The 22,634-nt window shown below is 45.7% G+C and overlaps 1 protein-coding gene across 2 annotated transcripts in view; it reads right to left on the bottom strand.

Annotated features, from left to right (window-relative positions):
* Nucleotides 1–22,634, bottom strand: part of LOC147454350 (Plasma-membrane choline transporter family protein) — a 77,740-nt gene that overhangs the window by 18,253 nt on the left and 36,853 nt on the right. For both annotated transcript variants that reach the window (XM_086516342.1, XM_086516343.1), the window contains exons 2-3: nucleotides 6,264–7,469; nucleotides 5,793–6,141 (exon numbers count right to left, since the gene is read on the bottom strand). In XM_086516342.1, the coding sequence (XP_086372468.1) occupies nucleotides 5,793–6,141; nucleotides 6,264–7,435 (1,521 nt within the window). In that variant the 5' untranslated portion in view covers nucleotides 7,436–7,469. The remainder of the gene's footprint in view (nucleotides 1–5,792; nucleotides 6,142–6,263; nucleotides 7,470–22,634) is intronic.

Genomic DNA, 22,634 nt, shown 5'->3' on the forward strand with positions numbered 1-22,634 from the left:
GACCACGCTAAATCTGACCACATCGTCTAATGCGTCTCTCACACAGATGATGCTCCTATAGCATAAGAATATCAATCTCACCACCCACAAGGCATCGTTGAAGCTCTGACACAACCGACCTCTCTGACGCTGAAACTTGGGCCCTCCTAATCCCTGCACATTCCATGAACGATCCGAGCTGTGCGAGGGGGGCTGGGGAGCTAGGCGATGGCGAGGAGGATGCGGGCAGCAACAGCAAGGTCGTTAGTTCTCTTGTTAACTGTCTTTTTCCATATTCCTCAACATGCAAGTCTTGCGAAAAACAAAAAAATTAGAGCAGCATTGGGGAGCACTCCAAAACATCAGAAAAGTTATTTCTATTGTCCTATTGACTAAGGAAGCTATGTCTTCTCCTGGTTCCGTTGTGAGTGCATAAAGGTGCATTTTTAGTGCAATTTTGGATCTTTTGGCTTTTGCTCCAAAGTGTCATTTTAAGGTTAGCCAAGCTTCTTGAGAAGTTTTACACTCATCTAGGTAGTGAATGTAGTTGTCCTCGAGAGATGTAAGAAGAATGTCATATGCTTGGTCGTCGTCTCTCTCTTGATACCTACAGTGGCAGCCCTAGTTCTACTCTCGTCTTCCGCTAACGGCTTAACTATCCCCCACAAATTTTCTTCATTAAACCCTTTTACTTTAGCTTACCAGGTATGGAAACCTTGGCCGCCGAATTTTGCTAGAGACTCCTAGCCCATTTTGAAACTCAAAAGGTCTTACCAAGGAAAAGTTTATCCTAGCAGTGTCTAACCCGTTACAATGTGGGTCGCAAAGAGAAAATGACTTGTGATACGAAAGGAATAGTACTCCCACTTTAACAATGCTTGGGTCTAAAGGAAAAACAAGCACAGTAGAGAATATTTCAATTCTCTATAACCTTAAAATAAAATCATTAAAAAGGGTTTGTCAAAAAATCGACTATGAAGAAAAATTGATTGATGTTCTTGGCAGCAGACGAGCAAGCTTTGGCTTGATGGCAACACTTTGTAGAGCAAAAGGGTTGAGCTTGAAAACTTTGCACTTTGCAAGTGCTATCTACTTGATGAGGCAACTCCCAAGCGGCAGCTGAAGTTTATTCTATTGATGGCACCAAATTGGCAAATTATGTAAAGTTGTGTGTGGAATTGAGCTAACACTAACACAGTAAAAGTTTGCCAACTTCGATTGATGACCACATCATGAGTGTTCTCCACATGCCATGAGCTCTTTGCAATTTGCAAGAGGAGCTACACACTATTGTATGCAAATTGCAAAAGCGGTTGTGCACTTGCAACAATACAGGTGGCCAAGGGTATTGAGGTGGTTGAGGGCAGCATGGGCTGAGAAATTGCTGAGAGCCGAGGGTAGCCGAAATGATGACGAGTAGCTACATTGGTCGAAGATGGAATTGCGGAGATTTCAAACAAGCAAATTGAGCTACAGGGCTTGAGACATGAGGCTTTGCAAAACAAAGAGGGTGAGTTGTGAGGCTTGAAACATGAGATCAAGCAGCCACCCTTGTAGCGCGTTGAAAAAAAAAAGCCTTCAACTTTCCTTAGCCCACCATCAACTTGCCTCAACCAATTTTGGAAGGGCTTACTTTAAGCTTTTTCTTTTGCTAAAATTGGTTGGCAATCATTCAAAAAGGGATGACCCTTGGGATATTTGAAAAACTAGGGAAAAACACTAGTATGATTCCGAGCAAGTGATAAAAGGGAGGAGAGCATCACTATCTAGCAGAGAAAGAAAACATGCCTAGGATTAATAAGGCTAAGAAATGGTATTAGCCATCATTAAGCTTTGATACCACAAAATGGGATGTTAGTGGATAAGTGTTAGTGCCGTTCATAGATGATTAGCATGATGACAAAATCACAAGTTAGCAAACAAGAAATCTCAATGAAGGTGCAAATGATAATTGCAATGCAGGTAGGGCCTATACATAGCAAGAGAAGGAGGCTTGAGGTGGTCCATGCGGTGAGGTGGAGGTAGCAACTTGCATATAGTGTGTGGCTTGAGAGAGTCTCCAAAAGTTATGGGCTAATTTAATGTGGTCTATGCATCCTCTATGGGTCATGCATGCACTGTATGCTTCATGAAATAGCGGCTAACCCCATGCCTAGGATTCACCCTACAAGTCCTCTTTCAAGATTAAATCCGAGAACTCAAAGACGAGAACACGGAGCTCAAGGAGCGCCTTGCTGCCCTAGAAAAGCGTCTCTCCTCCTTGGAGTCACAAAAACGAGCCGACGACAACCACCTCCTAGCCAGAGCAAAGGAAATCAAGCAAACCCTCACCACAAGCATGGGGGACATCAGCGGTTGCTTCGTGGACTTGGGTGCCAAGATTGGCAAAAGAGTGCATGCAGAACGCCGCTAACAGGAAGGACTAGCACTCTTTGTTTGCATCGGCGGCTTGCCCTCTGCTTGGTGAGGGGAGGACAATGACTACACATCGACACTAGTCAAGCTCTCAACCAAGACCTTCAACCAACCAAGTTCAATCCCAACACAACCGAGAAGGTTCATCGTGACAATCGCACCAACCAAGGCATCCTTGTCTTCAAGACTACATAGGCACGGCGCTTCTACAATAAGCACGACTCCTCAAGGGCACCATACTTTGGATAAGCGAAGCCTTAAACCCCCCCCCCCCCCCCCCCCAACTCAAAGTAAAGAAGCAAGAACTCCAAAAGGTGCGAGAAGCACAAGCGATAGACAAATGGGCCATCTACCGAGGCGGCAAGCCACCCACCTTAACCTCTCTTCCTAAGCAACCTAAGTGACATATGTCACGATTTTGTTGTATCCACAATTAGTGATTCCCCCCATGTACTCTCTCTTAAAGAGATCACCACGTGTATGTTTTTTCTTGGTCCCATAGGTCATATTTGACCTACAAGAACTCTCTCTCTCTCTCTCTCTCTCTCTCTCTCTCTCTCTCTCTCTCTCTCTCTCTCTCTCTCTCTCTCTCTCTCTCTCTCTCTCTCTCTCTCTCTCTCTCTCTCTCTCTCTCTCTCCAAGAAAAGGGATTGTATTTTGTATACATGAGAGACCTCTAGAGATACACAATGGCCTATCACCCAGAGGAAGTACAAAAGTTAGGTGTGAACTATACATACACAAGGCGGCCTATATGATGAATGTAAAAGGAACCACTGTGAGGATGCATAATGTCATGTGATGTGGCCATGATCTCGACGGAAAAGAACTGACGATCTCGCCCATCTATGAAGAAAGACGCATTGATGTTGCTCCGCTGCCTTGGAGAAGCCTACTGAAGAATCCCACTGACTACAAAGAGTATGCAGCAGCTCTCTCCAAATGGTTGTCAAAATGGTGGACATAGGGGAGGACAGGGAGCCCAGAACGTGGGCATAACGAGCCTTCCACATGGTCCAAAGCAAGATGCTGCATATCGTGGTGAAAACTACGTCTCGGTGTCAAAAATCCAACTCATGACCTGCATCTGGGATCATCTGTAGAGTACCTGGCCTATATCCTAAGGGAGTAAGCAGGAAGACCGGATCTGTCAGCAAGCCCTGAAAGAAGGTGTGTGACCCGGGAAATTGCAAAAGCCATGCAACTGTCCCCACGTCACAAACCCATCATGGATGCCCGCTCTAATCAACAAACAACAAACTGCCATCCATTCTGGCTGCACGTATGAACAAACCCAGAAACAGTGCCTCAACGACTCATGCTCCAAAGTACATCTCTGACAAGTCACGGCTGATCTGCTGCTGTAGAGAAAAAACACTAGGGCTGATCCAAATCTGAAATCGCTGGTGCTGATCTAGAGCAAAACGCTAGGGCTGATTTAGCGCTAACTGCTCTATTGCAAATCCATGGACCACCAATGTTTTCCACAGTGGCCCCGTCATGGGTCCAGCTGTCCGCGAGGCCGATACACCGTTCAATACGAGGTTCAAATATCCGCCTCTGTAAATAGTCGTATTGGACGTCTCCATGTCGTGCTAGAATAGTTTTGATCCTCTGATGGAGCCTCCGTCGATGTCATGGTGACCCTCATAGACGTGGCTATCTAGCGCTCCCAAGCTCAATGGCTCTATCAGTCAATATACCTCTGGTGTAGGTGGACTCTGAAGTCTGCGACGAAGCTTGTTCATCTGACTGCCGAGTCTCTGCTCTAACGAAAACAACCCAAGGCATCTTTGATCCTGATATCTCATGACTCTACTAGCCAATAGTCCAAAGCCCTCTCTGAATAGACAATGAAAACGGGCTCGTTTCTCATAGTAAACCAGACACTGACATACGAGATGAGAGAGAGAGAGAGAGAGAGAGAGAGAGAGAGAGAGAGAAGAAGAAGAAGAACGCAAAACTCTTTTAGAGAGAGAATCTGGAAAATTTTCTAGGGAATGAAAATGAGCAGATTCTAGAGACTGAAAATGTCCTAGGAGAGAAAATGTCAAGTTTAGAGAGAGAGAATCAGCAGTCTCTGGAGTCTGAAGAGAAAAGAATCTAGAGAGAGAATCAAGGCACATATTGGGAAGATTCTGGCTCAAACTTAAGAGGTTAGCATGGACCACCTTTCCAGAGAGAGAGAGAGTATCTTTGACCAACCAGATGCACGTGATGATCGGTTTCGTCTTGGCCTGGATGCAGAACCCCTAACCCTAAAAGCTGTCACATACTCCCCTCTAAAATCAAAGCACTCATCCTTGATTGCTAATAGCAATCAAAAGATTGAAGAAAAAGAAACAGCACACACATTAAGACACATACACTGTATGATCACAAGCAATCATGCACTTTTGTAATGTGGTGGCAATGAGTCTCATAGTGATTAAGCTAGCTACAGACACCTTGAGTGGGTTTGAATAAGTCTAATTGCAGCTATAATTCAGCTTTGAGTGTGATGATTCACCCAAATCCATTTAGTCCCATGGACAGCATACTTTGGATGCAACTGTTCAAACTAAGCCATTTGAGCCACTATAGTGAACATCAAACTCATAATAGAGAGCATCAAACTCATAGTGAGCCCCTGTAATTGTCCATAAATTGTCATGATTCATGTATTCACAATCATTAATTGAATTCAAAAAAATTCAAATCCATTTGTAGTGCCTTCAATCAGCATTAACAAGCATTCATTTTGGAACTGAAGCCTTCTCGGCTTCTCTGTCTGTTATGGTTAATACCAAACAAGCATCGACAGAGGCTACGACAGAAAATTCGGAGCACGCTGGCCAGGCATGCAAGACGCCCGGTCAGACTACTAACCATGGAGGAATTGATGAGATTCGCCAACGACCGATGATAGATCTCTTGTGATTCAGCTATCCCAACAAGCCGCCCATTTTTTGCTTAGTCTATTGCTTGGCTCACAGCGACCAGCTTAGGACCCCATAGTATATATCTTTGTTTTGTACTGTTGGTAGGTTATTAGGTTATTTTGTTACTCTGACTTTGTATCAGATCCACCACTTTGTAACTTTCGGGTCTCATAGGTCATTATGGCCTTTTGAAGACGTTAATATAACATTTCATTTCTTTCTTCTGGTAACTGAGGGGATCTGTTAGTCTCCAGCTTTTAAAACAGCATCATAATTATAGAACCTAGGCCTGCCCAAAGAGCATTACAAGCTGCTCTTTCTCTACTGTAAAAATTCATTGGATCTGTAAATCCTTACTCAAACAGATTCAATCAATAGAGTGGAACGATGTAGGGACCATCAGCCATCACGCAATTATAAATTTCACTAAACAATAAAAAAAAGAATTGTCTTTTGCAAGGAAAAATTAGAGCTTACCACAACTGCATAGACGACTGAAAGCACGAAGACCATCCCTCCAAGGAGTCGTGTTGAGATCACCTCCACAAGAACAGGTGATAGCAGGTTGCGTTTGAGAAGGTCATATGCTAATTTGGCAGAATTACAATAGTTTTCCCCAGTGATGGCCGCAAAGTTGATAGTAAATTTATTAAGAAACTCAATGGATATTAGAGCAAAATTGACACAGCAGCGTAGCATAGCAATAAAGCAGCCTTGTGGACCTTGTGCATTTTGTGAACTATCGACGGCTGCTCGAATCATACGCACAAAAGCAACGACAAGTCCTGAAAAGGTCACAGTGCCAAATGAGGGGCCAAACGCATGCCTGCAATTTCACATGGCGTTGCAAGATTAAAAATGTGCCAGTCAATTTTCCATGACAAAAATGTGCTAACAACCTTCATTAAGTTCTTTTGCAAGAGCAGGTATTTGAAGAAACTATCTTACTTCAAGGCTTGTCGGATACTTCCAGTAACTTTCGACCCAGACACAGTAAAATACCACTGTGCAATTGTGCTGCTAAGAACATAAACCTGGGCTTCTGTCATCAACAATATGGACCAGAGTAGGGTGAAGATCGTCAGAATGTAATATACTGGAACCCACTTGTCGACCGACCATGAGCAGCAATCTGTAGCAGCCTCTCCTTGACAATATGAGCCTGAGGTCCCAACTATTTCACCATTCATGTATGCATATATCAAGAAGACAACAAAAGGAGCTATGTATATTAGTAGTAGTAGCGAAAGGCTAGGTAAGACGAGCAAGAGCATCCAATTGCTAAAAAGGGCCTGAGCTGATGTTTGCATTATCTTGATAGTGAGCTCAACACGATCCCAATTTGAGTATATAATCCATGCAAAAATTCCACATAATATGAAGACAAAGATGAAAAGTGCTATCCGTCCCGCAAGGCTGAATGATTCCTGACACTCGCTACTCATTATACAGGCTACGAACCAAAACACATTCAAGAATACAGGTATAAGAATGAAAAATGGAAGGCAAGCATAAACAAGTTGTTTGGCAAAAGTCTTCAAGAGCCACAAAAACCCGAATATGAATGGGACACTCAGAACCAATGTCAGCACAAGTGTCCCAACCAAAACCGTCACAAATGAAGTTGCAGAAAAAGATCCTTCAAATCTTGTTTGTGATAGCGCCCGAGTCCAGCCAAGCTCAAGTGAACTGAGAAATCCCTTACTCCTGCTAAATTTAGAAACTCTCGGCCAGCTGCTTATAGACCTGAACTCAATTAACTGTTCAATCCTGGCTGTGTCACTTGAATACCCAGAGTAGCTGTAGCACAATCCGGATGAGCTATTGTACATTGCAGAATCCACAAGTCCACAGTCTTCATTGTGATTTACAACGCAGAATATACCCCATGCGACACTGGCAAGAACAAAGATGACAAAGATGACTGTGGCAGCAATATCACGATAGGGTCTCGGCTCACTGACAAAACCAAATCCTGGATAATACGGCAAAGGTGGAGGTTGATCATCTGCTTTTACCGCCTCTCCTTCATCTGAAACTTCAGATTTACTTAGCAAAGGCTCCAATTTTTCTTTTGAGCTACCAACACCAACTTCAATTTGTGTAGCCTCAACATCCATGTTTTATACAAGGAGGCAGGTAGGCATTTGACACCTGAACAAGAACACAAGGCATATCAAAAGATGGTAGAACGTGAAACATTCTGACGACAGCTCCTACCCAAATTTTCAATTAATGTGATAGTAAACCTCAATCAGCAAGTTCTGTACTAGTTTCTGTACAGTAATTTTGGCAAATTCTTCACCAGACCTTCACACAACAAGAGGTAATAATAACAAGCTTTCACCATGATTCTAATCCAAAACTTGAATCCAGCAAACAAACAAGCCTATTTGATCTACCACAATCAATAAAATTTAGGGTTAACTATTCAATGTGATATTTTAGGGTAGCGTTTGGATGCAATGGCCAACCAATCACAGAATCTCTCTCTAGAAAGGTTGTCTTTGCCAAACTCTGAGTCAGAGATCCTCCTATGCCAGGCAATCTCTCTCTCTCTCTCTCTCTCTCTCTCTCTCTCTCTCTCTCTCTCTCTCTCTCTCTCTCTCTCTCTCTCTCTCTCTCTCTCTCTCTCTCTCTCTCAGCTAGACACCAGGAGGACATGGATACAGCCAGCACAGGAGCTGGGCACGAAGATGGCTTTCTACAGAGAGCATCTCCTCCAGCTTACGGTTGATGGTTTTGTGACGAGGCCCAGATACATGGACACCCACTTGTCTCATGGGATACGATGTGCTATCGGCCAGATACATACATCTTCACACCAGCTGCGGATCGAGACTGGGAGATACAGCGGAGTACCAGTAGAGGCCAGGACATGCCCCCTGTGTGACATCGAGCCTGAGACAGAGTTGCACTACACATGCCACTGCCCCGTCTACTACGAGATACAAGGCCGCTTCCATTGCTTGTTCAGAGAGGGCTTTGGACCATTCTCCAGAGTCATGCAATACCACGATCAGAGATGCTTGGGTTTGCTTTTGCTCGCGCTACGCAGACACAGAGAGAGAGCCTGATGAGAGGAGAGGCTAGCCAGTCCCAAAGACAGATCACAGATTTCTTTAGAGCTGCCACTGGACACCCGGAGGAGTTACTACCACAGCAAAGCTCGTCGTCTCACACCAGAGGCACACTGATCGACCAAGCGACTGAGCTAGGAAGATCCAGACACCCACGACTACGGAGGACTACATAGCATCGGCGGAGGCTGCATCAGAGGATTTGGATCACTTTGCCTGACCATGCACGACGCCCGGTCTCTCTCTCTCTCTCTCTCTCTCTCTCTCTCTCTCTCTCTCTCTCTCTCTCTCTCTCTCTCTCTCTCTCTCTCTCTCTCATTTTACATACACGGACCTCGGTTCGGGGTTGCACTCAACCACACCACAACCGTCAACTCAGGCAAAGTACACAAGCAAGAGAAGAGGGGGGGGAGCGGGGAATCGACACTGAGAAGGGGAGAAAAGTCGAGCTTCTGCTTGCAAAAGCTTACACTAGCTTACACAGAGCAAAAGGTCCTTTTCTTGCTTCCAAAACCTCTTTGGCAAAAAAGCCCCCTACAAAGCTTTGAAAAGCCCTCTTATAGGGAGGCTTCATTTACAAAAAAAACAAAAAAAGTGGGTTCTCCTTGCCCTCCTTTTTCGAATGGGGGACTCCTTTGATCCACTTGGGGGTACACCCTTTTAGCACATTTGATGGGTTGCCGACACCTCATCACCTCTCTCTCTCTCTCTCTCTCTCTCTCTCTCTCTCTCTCTCTCTCTCTCTCTCTCTCATTTTACATACACGGACCTCGGTTCGGGGTTGCACTCAACCACACCACAACCGTCAACTCAGGCAAAGTACACAAGCAAGAGAAGAGGGGGGGGAGCGGGGAATCGACACTGAGAAGGGGAGAAAAGTCGAGCTTCTGCTTGCAAAAGCTTACACTAGCTTACACAGAGCAAAAGGTCCTTTTCTTGCTTCCAAAACCTCTTTGGCAAAAAAGCCCCCTACAAAGCTTTGAAAAGCCCTCTTATAGGGAGGCTTCATTTACAAAAAAAACAAAAAAAGTGGGTTCTCCTTGCCCTCCTTTTTCGAATGGGGGACTCCTTTGATCCACTTGGGGGTACACCCTTTTAGCACATTTGATGGGTTGCCGACACCTCATCACCTCTCTCTCTCTCTCTCTCTCTCTCTCTCTCTCTCTCTCTCTCTCTCTCTCTCTCTCTCTCTCTCTTTCCTTATTTGAGCCCATGTTGGTAGTCACGGCACCGTGACAACCCTTCTTGGGTACAAGCCTTTCTCAATAAAGGAATGGGCGTCCATTGGGCCCACGGGAACCCCACCTTGCTGGACTGCCACATCATCATCATGTTTGTGTCCGTCGGGCACCTCCAAACGCCTACAGCGTGCCACCACACCATCACCCACTGCACGCAGGGCCACCCATGGATGCCATTGCTAGGGAGCTCCCAAGGAGGCACACATATGAGGCGCACGTTGTATGATATATAGTCCGGACCCAGCACTTAAATATGCGGACCCAGCACTGTTAACTGCCCATGTGGGTTAACTGCATTGCCATGTGGTAGCTATAAAAGCTCCTTAACCCCAAGGTCCTAAAAAAACCTCTTAAAAAACATCACAAAGGTGTTGAAACTTCGTTTTTTTTGGCCCTCCTTCCCAACCTTGCCATTTACTGCTCAGTGATCAAGCTGCCGAGCTGTCAAGCATTGCCGGTAGACCCGGTTCGCAGCTACCGTCCACACTATCCCCGCCACATTTTGATCTTCTTGGGCCCGCCTTTCAAGGCCGCAAAAAACTAAAAAAATCATTCGGCAACCTTCCCATGTCTTTTGGTCCCAACTTTTAACTGCAATATCTCGGCCCTCGCGATTCCATTTGACAAGCAGTCAATTCCGTGCACATGACATTCTAGAACTTGGTCAAGGCCCCAAATCTCTCGGCAAGCACGCTTCCCAATGAGGGTAAGTTGCCCCAGAACTGGCCCCCGACAAACATTCAGATTCTCAATCTGAAAGGACCAACATGGTCCGCAACTCGAGTGCTTCACAGTCACCTGCTAAAACCAGGCTTGGCCATCTGTCCCCATCTGCCTTTCTCGTCGAGGATTTGTAAAGCTTTCTAACTTTAAAATTCAATATCTTTCACACTGTGGCTCCCTTTGAGGAGCTGTCTGGACCGGCTTCTAGAGCACTCTGAACACTACATTCCTGAGTAGTAGAGCAACACTTCGGACGCTTGGACCTGCCTTCCCAATTGGTCTTTCCTGCCCAAAAACCACATTATACATGCATTTCCTCTAGCACTTGCCTGCCCATGCCTTGCATACCAGCTTAAACTCTTTACCCAACACCTGTGTGCACCCTTAGTACTACTTGGCACCACTTCTAGCTCCAACTGACTTTGCTTGCACCATCATTGCCCACCCCCTGTTGAACATTCAAGCTCAACCAAAAGCAACTTTATTGAACTTGATACGTGCAACACTTTGTTAGCACTCAAGCATACTGAAAAAAACACAACCATATGTACAGTAGGTACAATCGTTGCATGTTCACCGCTCTCGAGCCTCACGTGGGTTGCCCAACCCCCCTGGCTACAATCTGATTTACATCAGGTACCAAACCCCTGTCGAAGTACAGCTTAAGCCGCACCCCGTTCACCCTGTGTAACAGACTTGGACACTCCAAGTCAAGAATCAATCACGACAGCACCAAATAACCACTTCAAACAATTCACAGATCACAATAGATTTGCACTGGCCCGGCGGAGTTCCATGCCTAGAGATATCGGCCCCAAAGACTGGCGCCCCTTTCGGTATTTCTTTTTGTATTAATCAATCATCAAAGTACAAGAGAGCGGTTAGGGTTTCATTCTCAGACTCTGCGTCCAGATGCTCTGAGAAGTAAGGCCCTCACCACTAATTTAAAGATTACAAGGGATGCCCAAAAGCAGAGGGTCATACAACAGAATACTGTCAGCTCTCAGCATCCCTGAAGCTCAAAGAGACATCAGTGACTCTAGTATCAAAATCAAGGCATCTGTTGACAAAGGAGCGGAGTAACTCTCCTCTTGTGCATCCCACTGCACCAGATCTTCGGCCAAGTTGAATTTCTGGGTTCCGTTTGGAGTAGACTATACTAAACCAAAACATCGAGGTAAAGTTTCACAATCCAAGGAGTATCTGCTAGGTCCTCCTCCACCATCCACTTCGCATCAAATGCAAGACAGTTCTTGAACTTAACCAAGAACCGCCTTCGGACTTTACCTTTCTTCGTATCGTTATGTGCCAAAATCTCTTCAGGAACAAGGATCTCCTCGTTTTCTGAACGGTTGTGTAATGCACAACATAGTCTTTTTTTCATCAAGTAGCCTTCCCGAAGGGAGTATCCAGCTACTGTCTCCCCATCCCGTATACGTGTGAAAATATCTGCAAAATCTGTGCCTGTGGCATATTGATCAACCATATCCTCGAAGCTCCTATGATGTATCGCGGAAATAGCCAGAACCAACGGCTTCCGAAACAAAGCATCTGCCACCACATTCTTTTGTCCCTGCACGTGGACAATCTGGAAGTGAAACTGTGACAAGATATTCGCCCACCGCATCTGCTTTTCCGAAAGCTGCTTCTGTGACAAGAAGTAGCGTAAACTCTGATGGTCTGTAAAGATAGTAAAATCCGCTCCGAGTAGGTAATGCCGCCACTGAGTAAGAGCATGGATAACCGCCAAAATCTCTCTCATATATCTGTGTTGTCATCTCCGGCCTAGAGAACAATCGGCTCTCATAAGCTATGACATAGCCTTCTTGCATCAAGACCGCACCCAGACTACGACCACAAGCATCACAATATACTTCAAATGACTCCTGCAAGTCCGGCAAAGTCAAAACAGGTCCTGTAGTCAATTTCTCTTTCAAGGTCTAAAAGGCAGTCACCTCTGTGGATCCCCGCGAGAAAGGTACTCCTTTCTGTGTCAAGATATGCAAAGGGGAGCAACCTCTGCAAACTTTCGTATGAACCGCCTGTAGTACGAACACAGTCCCAAGAAGCTTCTAACTTCATGGACATTCCTCAAATCAGGCCAATCACGGATAGTCTCTATCTTGGCCGGGTCCATTTGCACTCCTACTGCTGACACAATGTGTCCCAAAAAGTGTATCTCTAGTAGGAAAAATTCACTTTTCTTTGCATTAATCACTAACGTGTGATCTCGTAATGCCCGAAAGACTTGAAGCAGATGATCTCTGTGTTCTGCCTCATTCTTGGAGAAAACAATGATGTCGTCAAAGAAAGTGCCAACAAATAGCCTGTACTCTCGAAAAATCCAACAACCTGTCCGACAAGCTGTCTTGTAGACATCTCCTGGCGCTATCCTGATCTGAAGATATCCACTCTTCAAGTCAATCCTGCTAAAGCATAAGGATCCCTGTAACCTGTCGAGTATATCATCGATCCTAGGAATCGAAAATCTGTTCTTGATGGTGATTTCGTTGAGAGTGCTATAATCGATGCACATTCTCCAAGATCCGTCTTTCTTCAAAACCAACAACACTGGAGAGCAATACTGTGAAGTACTAGGATGGACAAGACCCTTTTCCAAGAGGTCTTTCACTGGGTTCATAATCTTTTCATTCTGTACTCGGCTTACACGGTAAGGTGGCCGATTCAGTGGCGTGCTTCCAGGTATCAGATCAATGGTTTGATCTTCAGGCCCTCTGAAAAGCAATCGGCATGAGCCTGGAGAAAAATCTTGGCGTTCTTTTGATCAGGTCAAAACATATTCAACCTTTATCCATCGTTCAGTTATCTCCCAAAAGAATGAGTAAGAAACTGAAGTTCATCAAGTACAATCTCTAAGCCCTTCATTTATCAAAGTCGCTTTCTCGGTCCGGTAGTCAACCACGGCGTAGTTCTTGTGGTACCAAGGGATCCCGAGTAGAACGTCACTCACGTGCCCTGAACACCCCTGTCATTGCAAACGAAGTTTGCCAATGCTCGGTGTAATGGCAACATCCCATGCGGGTGCCAGTCGAACTACCTTCGCCTGTGGCGTCAGGCTATCGGGCGTAATTTCCAAATCGAGCCGCCAATTCCAAGTGAAAAGAAGTTGGCCTTGACTCCTTCAAAAGAGCTTCGTGATCCTTCACTTTGCCCCAAAAGCGGTAAAGTTTGTACTTTCATTCATTAGATTCGGTGCAAGTCCCACGCCATGTGGTACCAGTTCTGCTTTTCTATCTGCCTTTTCTGCCACGTTCCTCAGCTACTCTCCAACTCTCAGGCCTGTCGTCGTCTTTATCATTCTGTTCTTTCTGTGCCTTTTTAGGGCACTTCGCCGAGATATGTCCATGTTCCCCGCATCCAAAGTACTTCCCCTCTTAGATGAAGCGAGCTCTCTCCTCAGGAGTAAGCTTGGGTGTGCATCCTTTTTCTCTAGGTTGCTCTTTTTTCTTTCTACTTTCATTCCCAAAAGTCTGTTCGGCTCGTTGTGTCATGGCCTCATCTGTGGGGTGGGTCAGACTACCAGAGTGAATGGCAAAGCTCCGCTTCGCATGACTCATCAACTCCTGAATAGAAGCTGACTTCTGTTCCAAGCAGTGATCTCGGATCTCTGTAGGTAGACCCAAGGTAAACCGCTCAATCTGTTCTCTGAACGAGATCTTCTTGAATGAAGAGGCGGGTAGAAAAGAGTTCCAGAATCTTTCACAGTAAGAATTCACTGTATCGCTCTTGGTCATCCGGAGATGGTTCCAAGCAGCTCGTATATCTCGCTCAAACTCTTGAGTCAACCAAGAAGAAATAAAAAGCCTCTTGAATTTCAGCCATGTAACTGGCACAGTCTTGCTTAATAGAAGCGTGGACCACCAAGTGCGAGCATTCCCCTTAAAATAAGAGGCAGCTCTCCGAATCTTGGAGTGCTCTGAATAGCGTCCTCCCGCAAAAGCGATGTCAAACTGCTGTATAAAAGACAAAGCCTTCGAAGCATCAGAGTATCCCGAAAAAGTATCAAACTTAAGTGCTTGGCCACCTTCCTTAAACTCTCGGACTTTCTTGCTTTTATCTTCGAGAAAGTCATGCTGGTTGGCTTTGTAAAAATTCTTCTTCTTCGCATAAAAGTTTCCGTTGTCAGAGTCTCAACTGTCCGTAGACGAGTCCTCTGTAGAAGTGTCACTCACTGGGCGAGACTTAGACTTCCTTGCCTTTTTCTTTCCCTTTCCGAAGCGTTGTTTCTTGCTTCGCTTTTTGCTTTTTCTATCTTCTTCGCTCGAGTTTGAAGAGCTAGAATAACTGTCAAAAGAAGAAGAAGAAGAACTGGGTAAGCCTTCAAACTTGACGCGCTTCTTCAGTTTCTTTGCCTTGTCGAATGTCGACCGACGACCCAAATATCCCAGGAAGTCAGTGCCTTTTTCTGCTTTTTGCCGTGCTTTTTGTCCTTCTTTTGCACGTCGAAAAGCTGAGCAATCTGTGCATCAACCACGTTCTCCAGTTCCTTCTCCGTATATTTCTTGGAGGCGAAAGGTTTCTTGAGAGAGGGTTTCGGGAGTGGTGTTGTGGTTCTCTGCCACTCCGTCTGTACCTCTTCCAAAGAGGTCTGGTTCATATATTTTGCCATCTTCGGGTCCTTGGCAAAATTGAGCATCATCTTTGTTGCATCGCCAATCAATTGACGACGCTCCATCTCTTGCTGCTCCGCCTGAGTAGGCCTAGGCGGGCCATACTCCGTGCCGGAATCTTCCTTGTGATCCCTGCTCGCATCTCCAGATGCAGAGGGAGTCGACTGATCATTGCCTGAAGCCATAGGTGCCGCGGAAAAAAAAAATTGGGGATTGGATTTCTCGTAGAAGAGAAATCGGTCGTGCTCTGATACCACTGTAACAGACTTGGACACTCCAAGTCAAGAATCAATCACGATAGCACCAAATAACCACTTCAAACAATTCACAGATCACAATAGATTTGCACTGGCCCGGCGGAGTTCCGTGCCTAGAGATATTGGCCCCAAATACTAGCGCCCCTTTCGGTATTTTTGTATTAATCAATCATCGAAGTACAAGAGAGCGGTTAGGGTTTCACTCTCAGACTCTGCGTCCAGATGCTCTGAGAAGTGAGGCCCTCACCACTAATTTAAAGATTACAAGGGATGCCCAAAAGCAGAGCCCCAAAAGCTTGAAAGCAAAAGCAGATTCTCTCTCTCTCTCAATGAGTCAGTAAAAAGCAAGTTCTCTTTTTCTGTCTCTTTCGCCCAAATCATAGCAAAAAGCTGAGATTTGCGTTGCTCAAAATTTCCCACAAAAAAAAAAAAAAAACTCCGCGATTTTCAAAAATTAGGGTTTCTGGCAGAAATTAGGGTTTCTGCTGTCCGCCACGTCATCACTTTGTGACACCCTGTTTCTAAGTAGCTTACCATTCACTCTCATCACTTGATAGGTCCACTTTGAAAAAGCTTTCTGCACCCTGTACGGACCTGTCCACTTCTTCTTGAACTTCTTTTGGAAAGTAAAATCCAAGTAGCTCTCGTATTTCATCACGAGATCTCCTTCTTCTATCCTTTTGTCTGGCAAGCTTTGGTTAAACTTAGCAATTCGTTTTTTCCGCTACTTTACATAATAGTCCGCTGCTGCCTCCCTGTTCATCTGCAAAGCTTCAAGATTGAAAATTCAATCTTGCAAAAGTTCATGCTGCGTGGCATTGACTCGCCACATCCCTTTCAAAGCACTTCGTTGTTTATGTACTAGCAACACTGCCTCCATTCCATAGAACAACTCGAATGGAGTAAAATCAGCAGCCACTTTGTAGGACGTCCTGTACGTCCATACACATTTCTCGAGATTCGCTTCCCACTCTGTTTTCTGCTTATAAACATACTTCGTCAGCGTCTTTATGATCTGTCCATTTGCACTTTCTACCAGACCATTGCATTGAGGATGATAGGGTGAAGAGAATCAATGTTGAATGACCAGTTTCTCCACCAAAGCCTTCATAAGCTTGCTTCTAAGTCCGTGTCCTCTATCGGAAACAGGCACCCACGGTACTCCCAAACGATAGCAAATGTTATCAAAAACAAACTGAGCCACGACATGAGCATTTACTTCCTTAACTACCTTCGCTTCTACCCACCTGGTAAGGTAGTCAATGGCTATTAAAATATATTTCTTCCCACCCACAGTACTCCCAAACGATAGCAAATGTTATCAAAAACAAACTGAGCCACAACATGAGCATTTACTTCCTTAACTGCCTTTGCTTCTACCCACCTGGTAAGGTAGTCAATGGCTATTAAAATGTATTTCTTCCCACTTGTCGACTTCGGGAGTGGACCAATGGCATTCAAACCCCACTTTTCAAAGGAATTTTGGGCGATGATAGCCCCTTGTGACTCGGCTACTAGCTTCCTCTCACCCATAGTTTGGCATTCGTGGCAGGTTTTGCACCAATAGTGTACATCATGTACTACCGAAGGCCACCAAAAACCTGCTCTTAAAATTCAAAACAAAACCTAATCTTTACCTTGATGCCCACTTTCTTCATGACACTGTTGCAACACCATGCCGATTTCTTCTTTGTAAAGCACTCTCCGCAGTACTTCATCTCGTCCAAGGTCATTAGATGCTCCCCTATCAGTGTAAATTTGCAAGCCTTCTGTACTATTCTCCGTTTCTGTAGCTTAGACAACCATTCTGGACATTGACCTGTGCTCAAAAAGTGTTCAATCTCCTATAAGGTTTCACAACCTGCATAAGTGGCTGTGGGCACATATATACCTGTAATCTCCACTTGCACTTTGCTGCTTGCAAGCTGAGGGTATACATACTAGGACAACATACAAAAAAACCTTGATAGATACTTCACTTTATGCACAAACGATGCCAAACCTTGAGCACTGGAGAGAGGCTCCATAAGAACTAGAGTCTTAACTTTTTCCGGATCTGCTTCAATTCCATTCTGTGACACCACATGGCCTAATAATGACGTTGGAGGCTGTGCTAACTTACACTTCTTGGGGTTTAGTTGACCTCCTTCGTCAAGCCTCTGAAAGTATAGCCGTAGCTTCCACAAATGATCCGCTCTTGATCTATAACACCCTATTTCGTCCATAAACAGTTTGATGAACCTGTACTTGATACGAACTCTGTGGCCCTTGGCCAAGTTCTCTATGACACCACTAAATGCAGTTGTCACAAACTACTGATGTGTCAAGCCATCAACGTAACCGTGAAACGCGTTTCAACAGACGTGAAACGCGAAACGGGTGAAACGGCCGAAACGTTTCACCTGCAAGGTGAAATGCCTGGAGTGAAACGCCTGAAATAAAAATTTTCCTTTAGAGAATTTGGCCATTAAATAGTTATTTGTTTATTATGTATATGCTATTTCAAGGTTAACATAGCATGCGTTTCTACTCATTGCACTATGAACACCTATTTTGTCGATACATAACTCTATATATACACAAAATTGGTGTTTCAGTCAAACGTTTCAGTGAGGCCTTAGCCTAGAGTGAAACATTTCGGGGTGAAACGCCACGTTTCGGGGTGAAACATTTCGGGTCTGAAACATTTCACGGTTATGCTACAAGTCATTGAAGACCCAGCGAGTTAGGGCTCTCCGAGCCTAGCCCTAGCCGACTTGCAAATCCCGGCCGAGGGGCCTAAACCTTAAGAGAAGAAGCAGCATAAGAAGTTTTACCAACTTGCAAAGTCTTGCTGAGTGGCCTAAGAGTTCCCACCAACTTATGGGACCTCGTCCGATGGTTCCCAAATGCCTACGGGATTAAATAAAGCAGCACCTACACACATTGCCATTGCGTAAAAAATGATACGTGGCAGGCTGTACAACTACTCCCCTAAATCACGCTGGCAGTGCCACCTGGCAACTTGTACGGAGCAGCACTGGCTGATTTTTGCAGAATTGGCCCTGAGCTTTTGGAGGCCGAGTCCGTGAGCAACACTCATTGATTTTTGCAGAATTAGCCTTGAGCTTTTGCAGGCCAATGGCTTTTAGAATAGATGCTTTTCATTGCACTTCTTTTGGATGGCCTTGGGGGCCTTTAAATACAAGTTGTGACTTCTTCTCTGGCACTCTACCACATATAGGTGCAGAGCAGAGTCACAGGTGATCTACTAATTGGAAGCAATATAAAGAAATAATAATAGGGGCGCCAAGGTTCGGGGCCAGTGCTCTCTTGGGGTGGAGCTCCACCACTCCACGTCTCGTGTGTCGTGCATCTCTTTTCATTCTCTCTTTTTTTTTTTTTTTTGAAAAAGATCTTTCTAATAGTTAATGAAACTGCTCATGGGACTACAACCACCTCTACTAGAGAGGGCTACAACAATCATAAGGGGGAGACTCTCCCAATGAAAAACAACATATGTACAGTGAGGCTAAATCAAGAGATGGGAGGAGGGAAGAGCCACATAGGTGGACGGTAGTGCCACCTCAGCACACCCTGGACCATGGTGAAGATTCAAGAAAGGCCAAAGGCGCCAGAGTCGAAGGAAAGCCTCTCTACGCTCCCGCATGCGGTCGAAGCTGCCCTGGAGTCTCTCGAACTGTCCTCTGAGAGTATGCATCAGCTCTAGCCAGAGGTCTCGAACAGTCTCTGTTGGTGGTACAGGGCCAGCCTCAAAGATGCAGAAGCAACGGGCCCGCCAGATGAACCAGAGTATCACGCCGCAGATGAGCTCCCAAGACTACTCTCTCTCACTGCACCACTCCTTTGGAATAATCTCTGTAGCAGGCTGGAGTGTAAGTCGACCCCCCTGCATCACTATCATCCTGCTGGTGGAGGATAGCTGAAACTGAAGCGCCGGGCCCGTGAGAGGGACCAAGCAGCTGGGGACACCTGGATGGTCAACTGAGAAGAAAGGGTCCCTCCAAAACCACTCTCCAGGATCCCACTACACTCGTGCCAGTGGACAGCACTCCCAAGCCCACAGCCTCCAGTGGCCAGTCTCAAGAGCTACAGGGTCGATCTATGACACAACTCCTCCCACAGGTGCCCACGACTCGGATCCTCTGAAAACAGCACTCTGCCACCTGTGGGGCCTCTACTGAAACTCGGTGTAAGCGACCCTCACCCTGTAGCTCGAAAAACAAGGAGAATACAGTCTCTGAGCAAGCCCGAACTACGATGAGAACCTCCAGTCGTGTGAAGGCCCCCATCCATCTGGGCGCTGCTGACTCAAGATGTGTGAGCCACTCAGCTGGTATTGCCTCTGTGATGTCCTGACACATGCTCTGCACCCCTCTCATGCCCTGTAGTAGCTGGATGCTCTGAAGCTCCTCTGATAAGCCTGAAAACTGTAGTCAATCACCTAAAGTGAGTGCTAGACCCTCTGCCATGGGACCCCAAGAAACATGAGGCGTACTACCAACCAAGTGGCCTCTCTGAGTGCTAACCATGGGGTTCCAAACGAGGGGCTGTCTCAGGCGCTCCTCTCTGCAAGTAGGTTGATGCGGCTGCTCCCAGGAACGGAGCAGACTCACAGCGAAACGGTCCTCCAGTCTCCTGCTCAGGCCAACTCTGCGCATCTCTGTGAAAATCCATCCGGTCGGAGGTCGCCAAGGGCCTCCAGCCTGAGGTACTCTAGCACTAAGCCGTTGAAGCAAAAACTCCTTCCAGGGCTCCTCCCCTGGAAGTAATCCTCTGACAACAAACTTCCCCATAAGGACACTACTCTACTGTGCTGGGTCTATGATCCCCATCCCTCCCTAAGAACAAGGAAGAATGATGACCTGCCAGGCCACTTTGGCCCGGGCTATCTGAGTGTCACGCCCTGACCAAAGGAAGTTCCTGATCAGCCTCTCTACCTAGCTGATGCAAGAACTCAAAAAGATCCAACAAGAAGTGATGTACCACATAGTAGCCAACAACACCTGGTTGGCTACTACAACTCTGTCTGCCAGAGAAAGTTGTGTGGAACTCCAATGTAACAACTTCCTCCTGATGGACAGGAGAAGGGGAGCAACCTGTTGCTCAAGAGACAAGTCCAAGCCAACCCGACAACCCAAGTATCGAACTACAGTCCCTCGGGGAATCCATCTGAAGCCCTCACCAGGCAGCCAATCAGGCGTAGGAGCACTACGAACCGAGACTGATGCACAACAAAAGGTCTCAAGAGCCTGCTCACACTTGTGAAGGTTGGCCTCCTAGCCCTCCAAGTACAAGGCTGAGTCGGCTGCAAACTCAGCATCCATTAGCTCATCTCCCCAAATAGGGAGCGCTAAGCCACGTAGACCAACCTGCTATGAAACCAAAAATCTGCTATCGCCTTAGCATAGAACAAAAAAAGGAAGGGGGCAAGAGGGCAGCCCTATCTGACCGAACATATGAGCATGAAACGATCTCCTCTACCACCTGACAAAAGTACCTTACTGTGTGCCCGTCTGTAAAGAGCTGACATACCTCTGATCCATGCATCTGAGAAGCCCATCCTGCGTAGAGTGCTCTCCAAAAAGTCCCAGTCAACTCTTATCGTAGGCCTTCTCAAAATCGAGAAGAAGTATCACCAGATCCTCACCACGGAGGTGTGCGAGGGCAGATGCCTCCCAGAAGTGAAGATGTTGTCAAGGATACTACGCTCCTTAAGAAAACCTGTCTGTGTCCCATGTATGATGCTCTCTAGAAGTGGTTGAATACCCAAACTCAGAGCCTTGACGAAAATTTTGTAGGATGAGTTGAGGATGGTGATGGGCCGCAATCGAGTTGCCGATGCACTCAGCAGGATTCTTGAGGTTAATGCCTTGTCTATGGCTGAAATCTCGACGGATTTCTGTCTCTCTCTCCGAGGACTATGTCGTTCTGATAGCTATTTTGGCAAGATATGGAACGAGGTCGAAGTGGGGCATGACTCACATACAGGCTTGGGTGGTCCGGAGACCCAAGTGAGTCGTGCTAGAGAGACGAGATAGCGACAATATTCCATTAAAGGTGGACTATTGTTCAAAAATGAAAAAGTCTGTGTGCCGGAAATCGATGAGGTTCGACGAAGGATTTTGTTCGAATGCCACGATGTTCCTAGCACTGGGCACCCAAGCATCCAGAGAGCTTTAACTTTGGTCAAGCGATATTTCTATTGGCCAAGGATACACTCTTACATAGAGAGCTATGTGAAGAGATGCACTTAGTGTCAGATCAATAAGGCAGAGCGCCTTAGGAAAGTTGGCCTGCTGCATCCATAGGAAATCTTAGACGCCAAGTGGCAAAATATTTCCATGGACTTCATCGTTGGCTTGCCAAATAGTAGTCGGGGCAATGACGCCATTTGGGTTGTGGTCAATAGACTTACAAAAAAGGCGAAATTTATACCAACAAAGTCGACGATAAAAAGCCATGAGTTGGCGCTTTTATTTGTCGATCAACTTTAAAAGTTGTGTGGTTTGCCAAAGGATATCGTCAGTGACCGAGATACTAAGTTCACTTGATGAATTTTGGCGAGATGTGTTTGCTCATCTTCAGACGAAGTTGAGTATGTCGTCTTCTGACCATCCTGAGTCCAACGGACAATCTGAGAGGATGAATCAGAAGTTAGAGGACATGTTGAGAGCCTATGTCTCTCACAGGCAGTCTAATTGGAAAAGGTATCTTCCACAATTAGAGTTTGCCTATAATAGTAGCAAGCATTCTGCTACCGGATTTAGCCTGTTCATCCTGATGTATGGATTTGAGCCTAAATCCCCAATTGCTATTGGCTTAGAGAAAGTCAAGGAACACCAATTTCTTGGATGACATGCAAGAAATGCTCGAATTGGCTAAGGATAGTATAAGAACGGCTTGTGATCAAGTCACTACTTATGCTAATCAAAAGAGATCTCCCATGACTCTAGAGGTGGGACAATGGGTCTATCTGAAGATACCCAAGGACTCCAAGACCATGCGAACGGGGAAGCTTTTAGCTAGATATTGTGTTCCATTCTTGGTCACAAAGAAAATTAGCCAAGTTGCCTATAAACTGGCTCTTCCTTCGAATGTTAGTGTACATCCAGTGTTTCATGTCAACCACCTTAGAGTAAAATTGGGCAAAGCCGTCGTTTTTGTGCCTATCGAGGAAAATGTATAGCAAGATATGCAAACTGAGTATATTCCTTGAGAACCAGAGGCAGTTTTAGATCATCGTACCTGTCATTCGCGCCAAAAGGCTTATGACGAGTACTTAATCAAATGGAAGGGTCAATCTGAAAGGTTCACCACTTGGGAACCAGTTAGAGCTTTCAAAGCTCAATATCCCCACTTCATTGATGAGGACATCAATGGTTCT

Source organism: Adiantum capillus-veneris, chromosome 7 (assembly GCF_014529385.1).
Source record: "Adiantum capillus-veneris isolate H3 chromosome 7, ASM1452938v2, whole genome shotgun sequence".
NCBI classification, from domain to species: Eukaryota; Viridiplantae; Streptophyta; class Polypodiopsida; order Polypodiales; family Pteridaceae; genus Adiantum; species Adiantum capillus-veneris.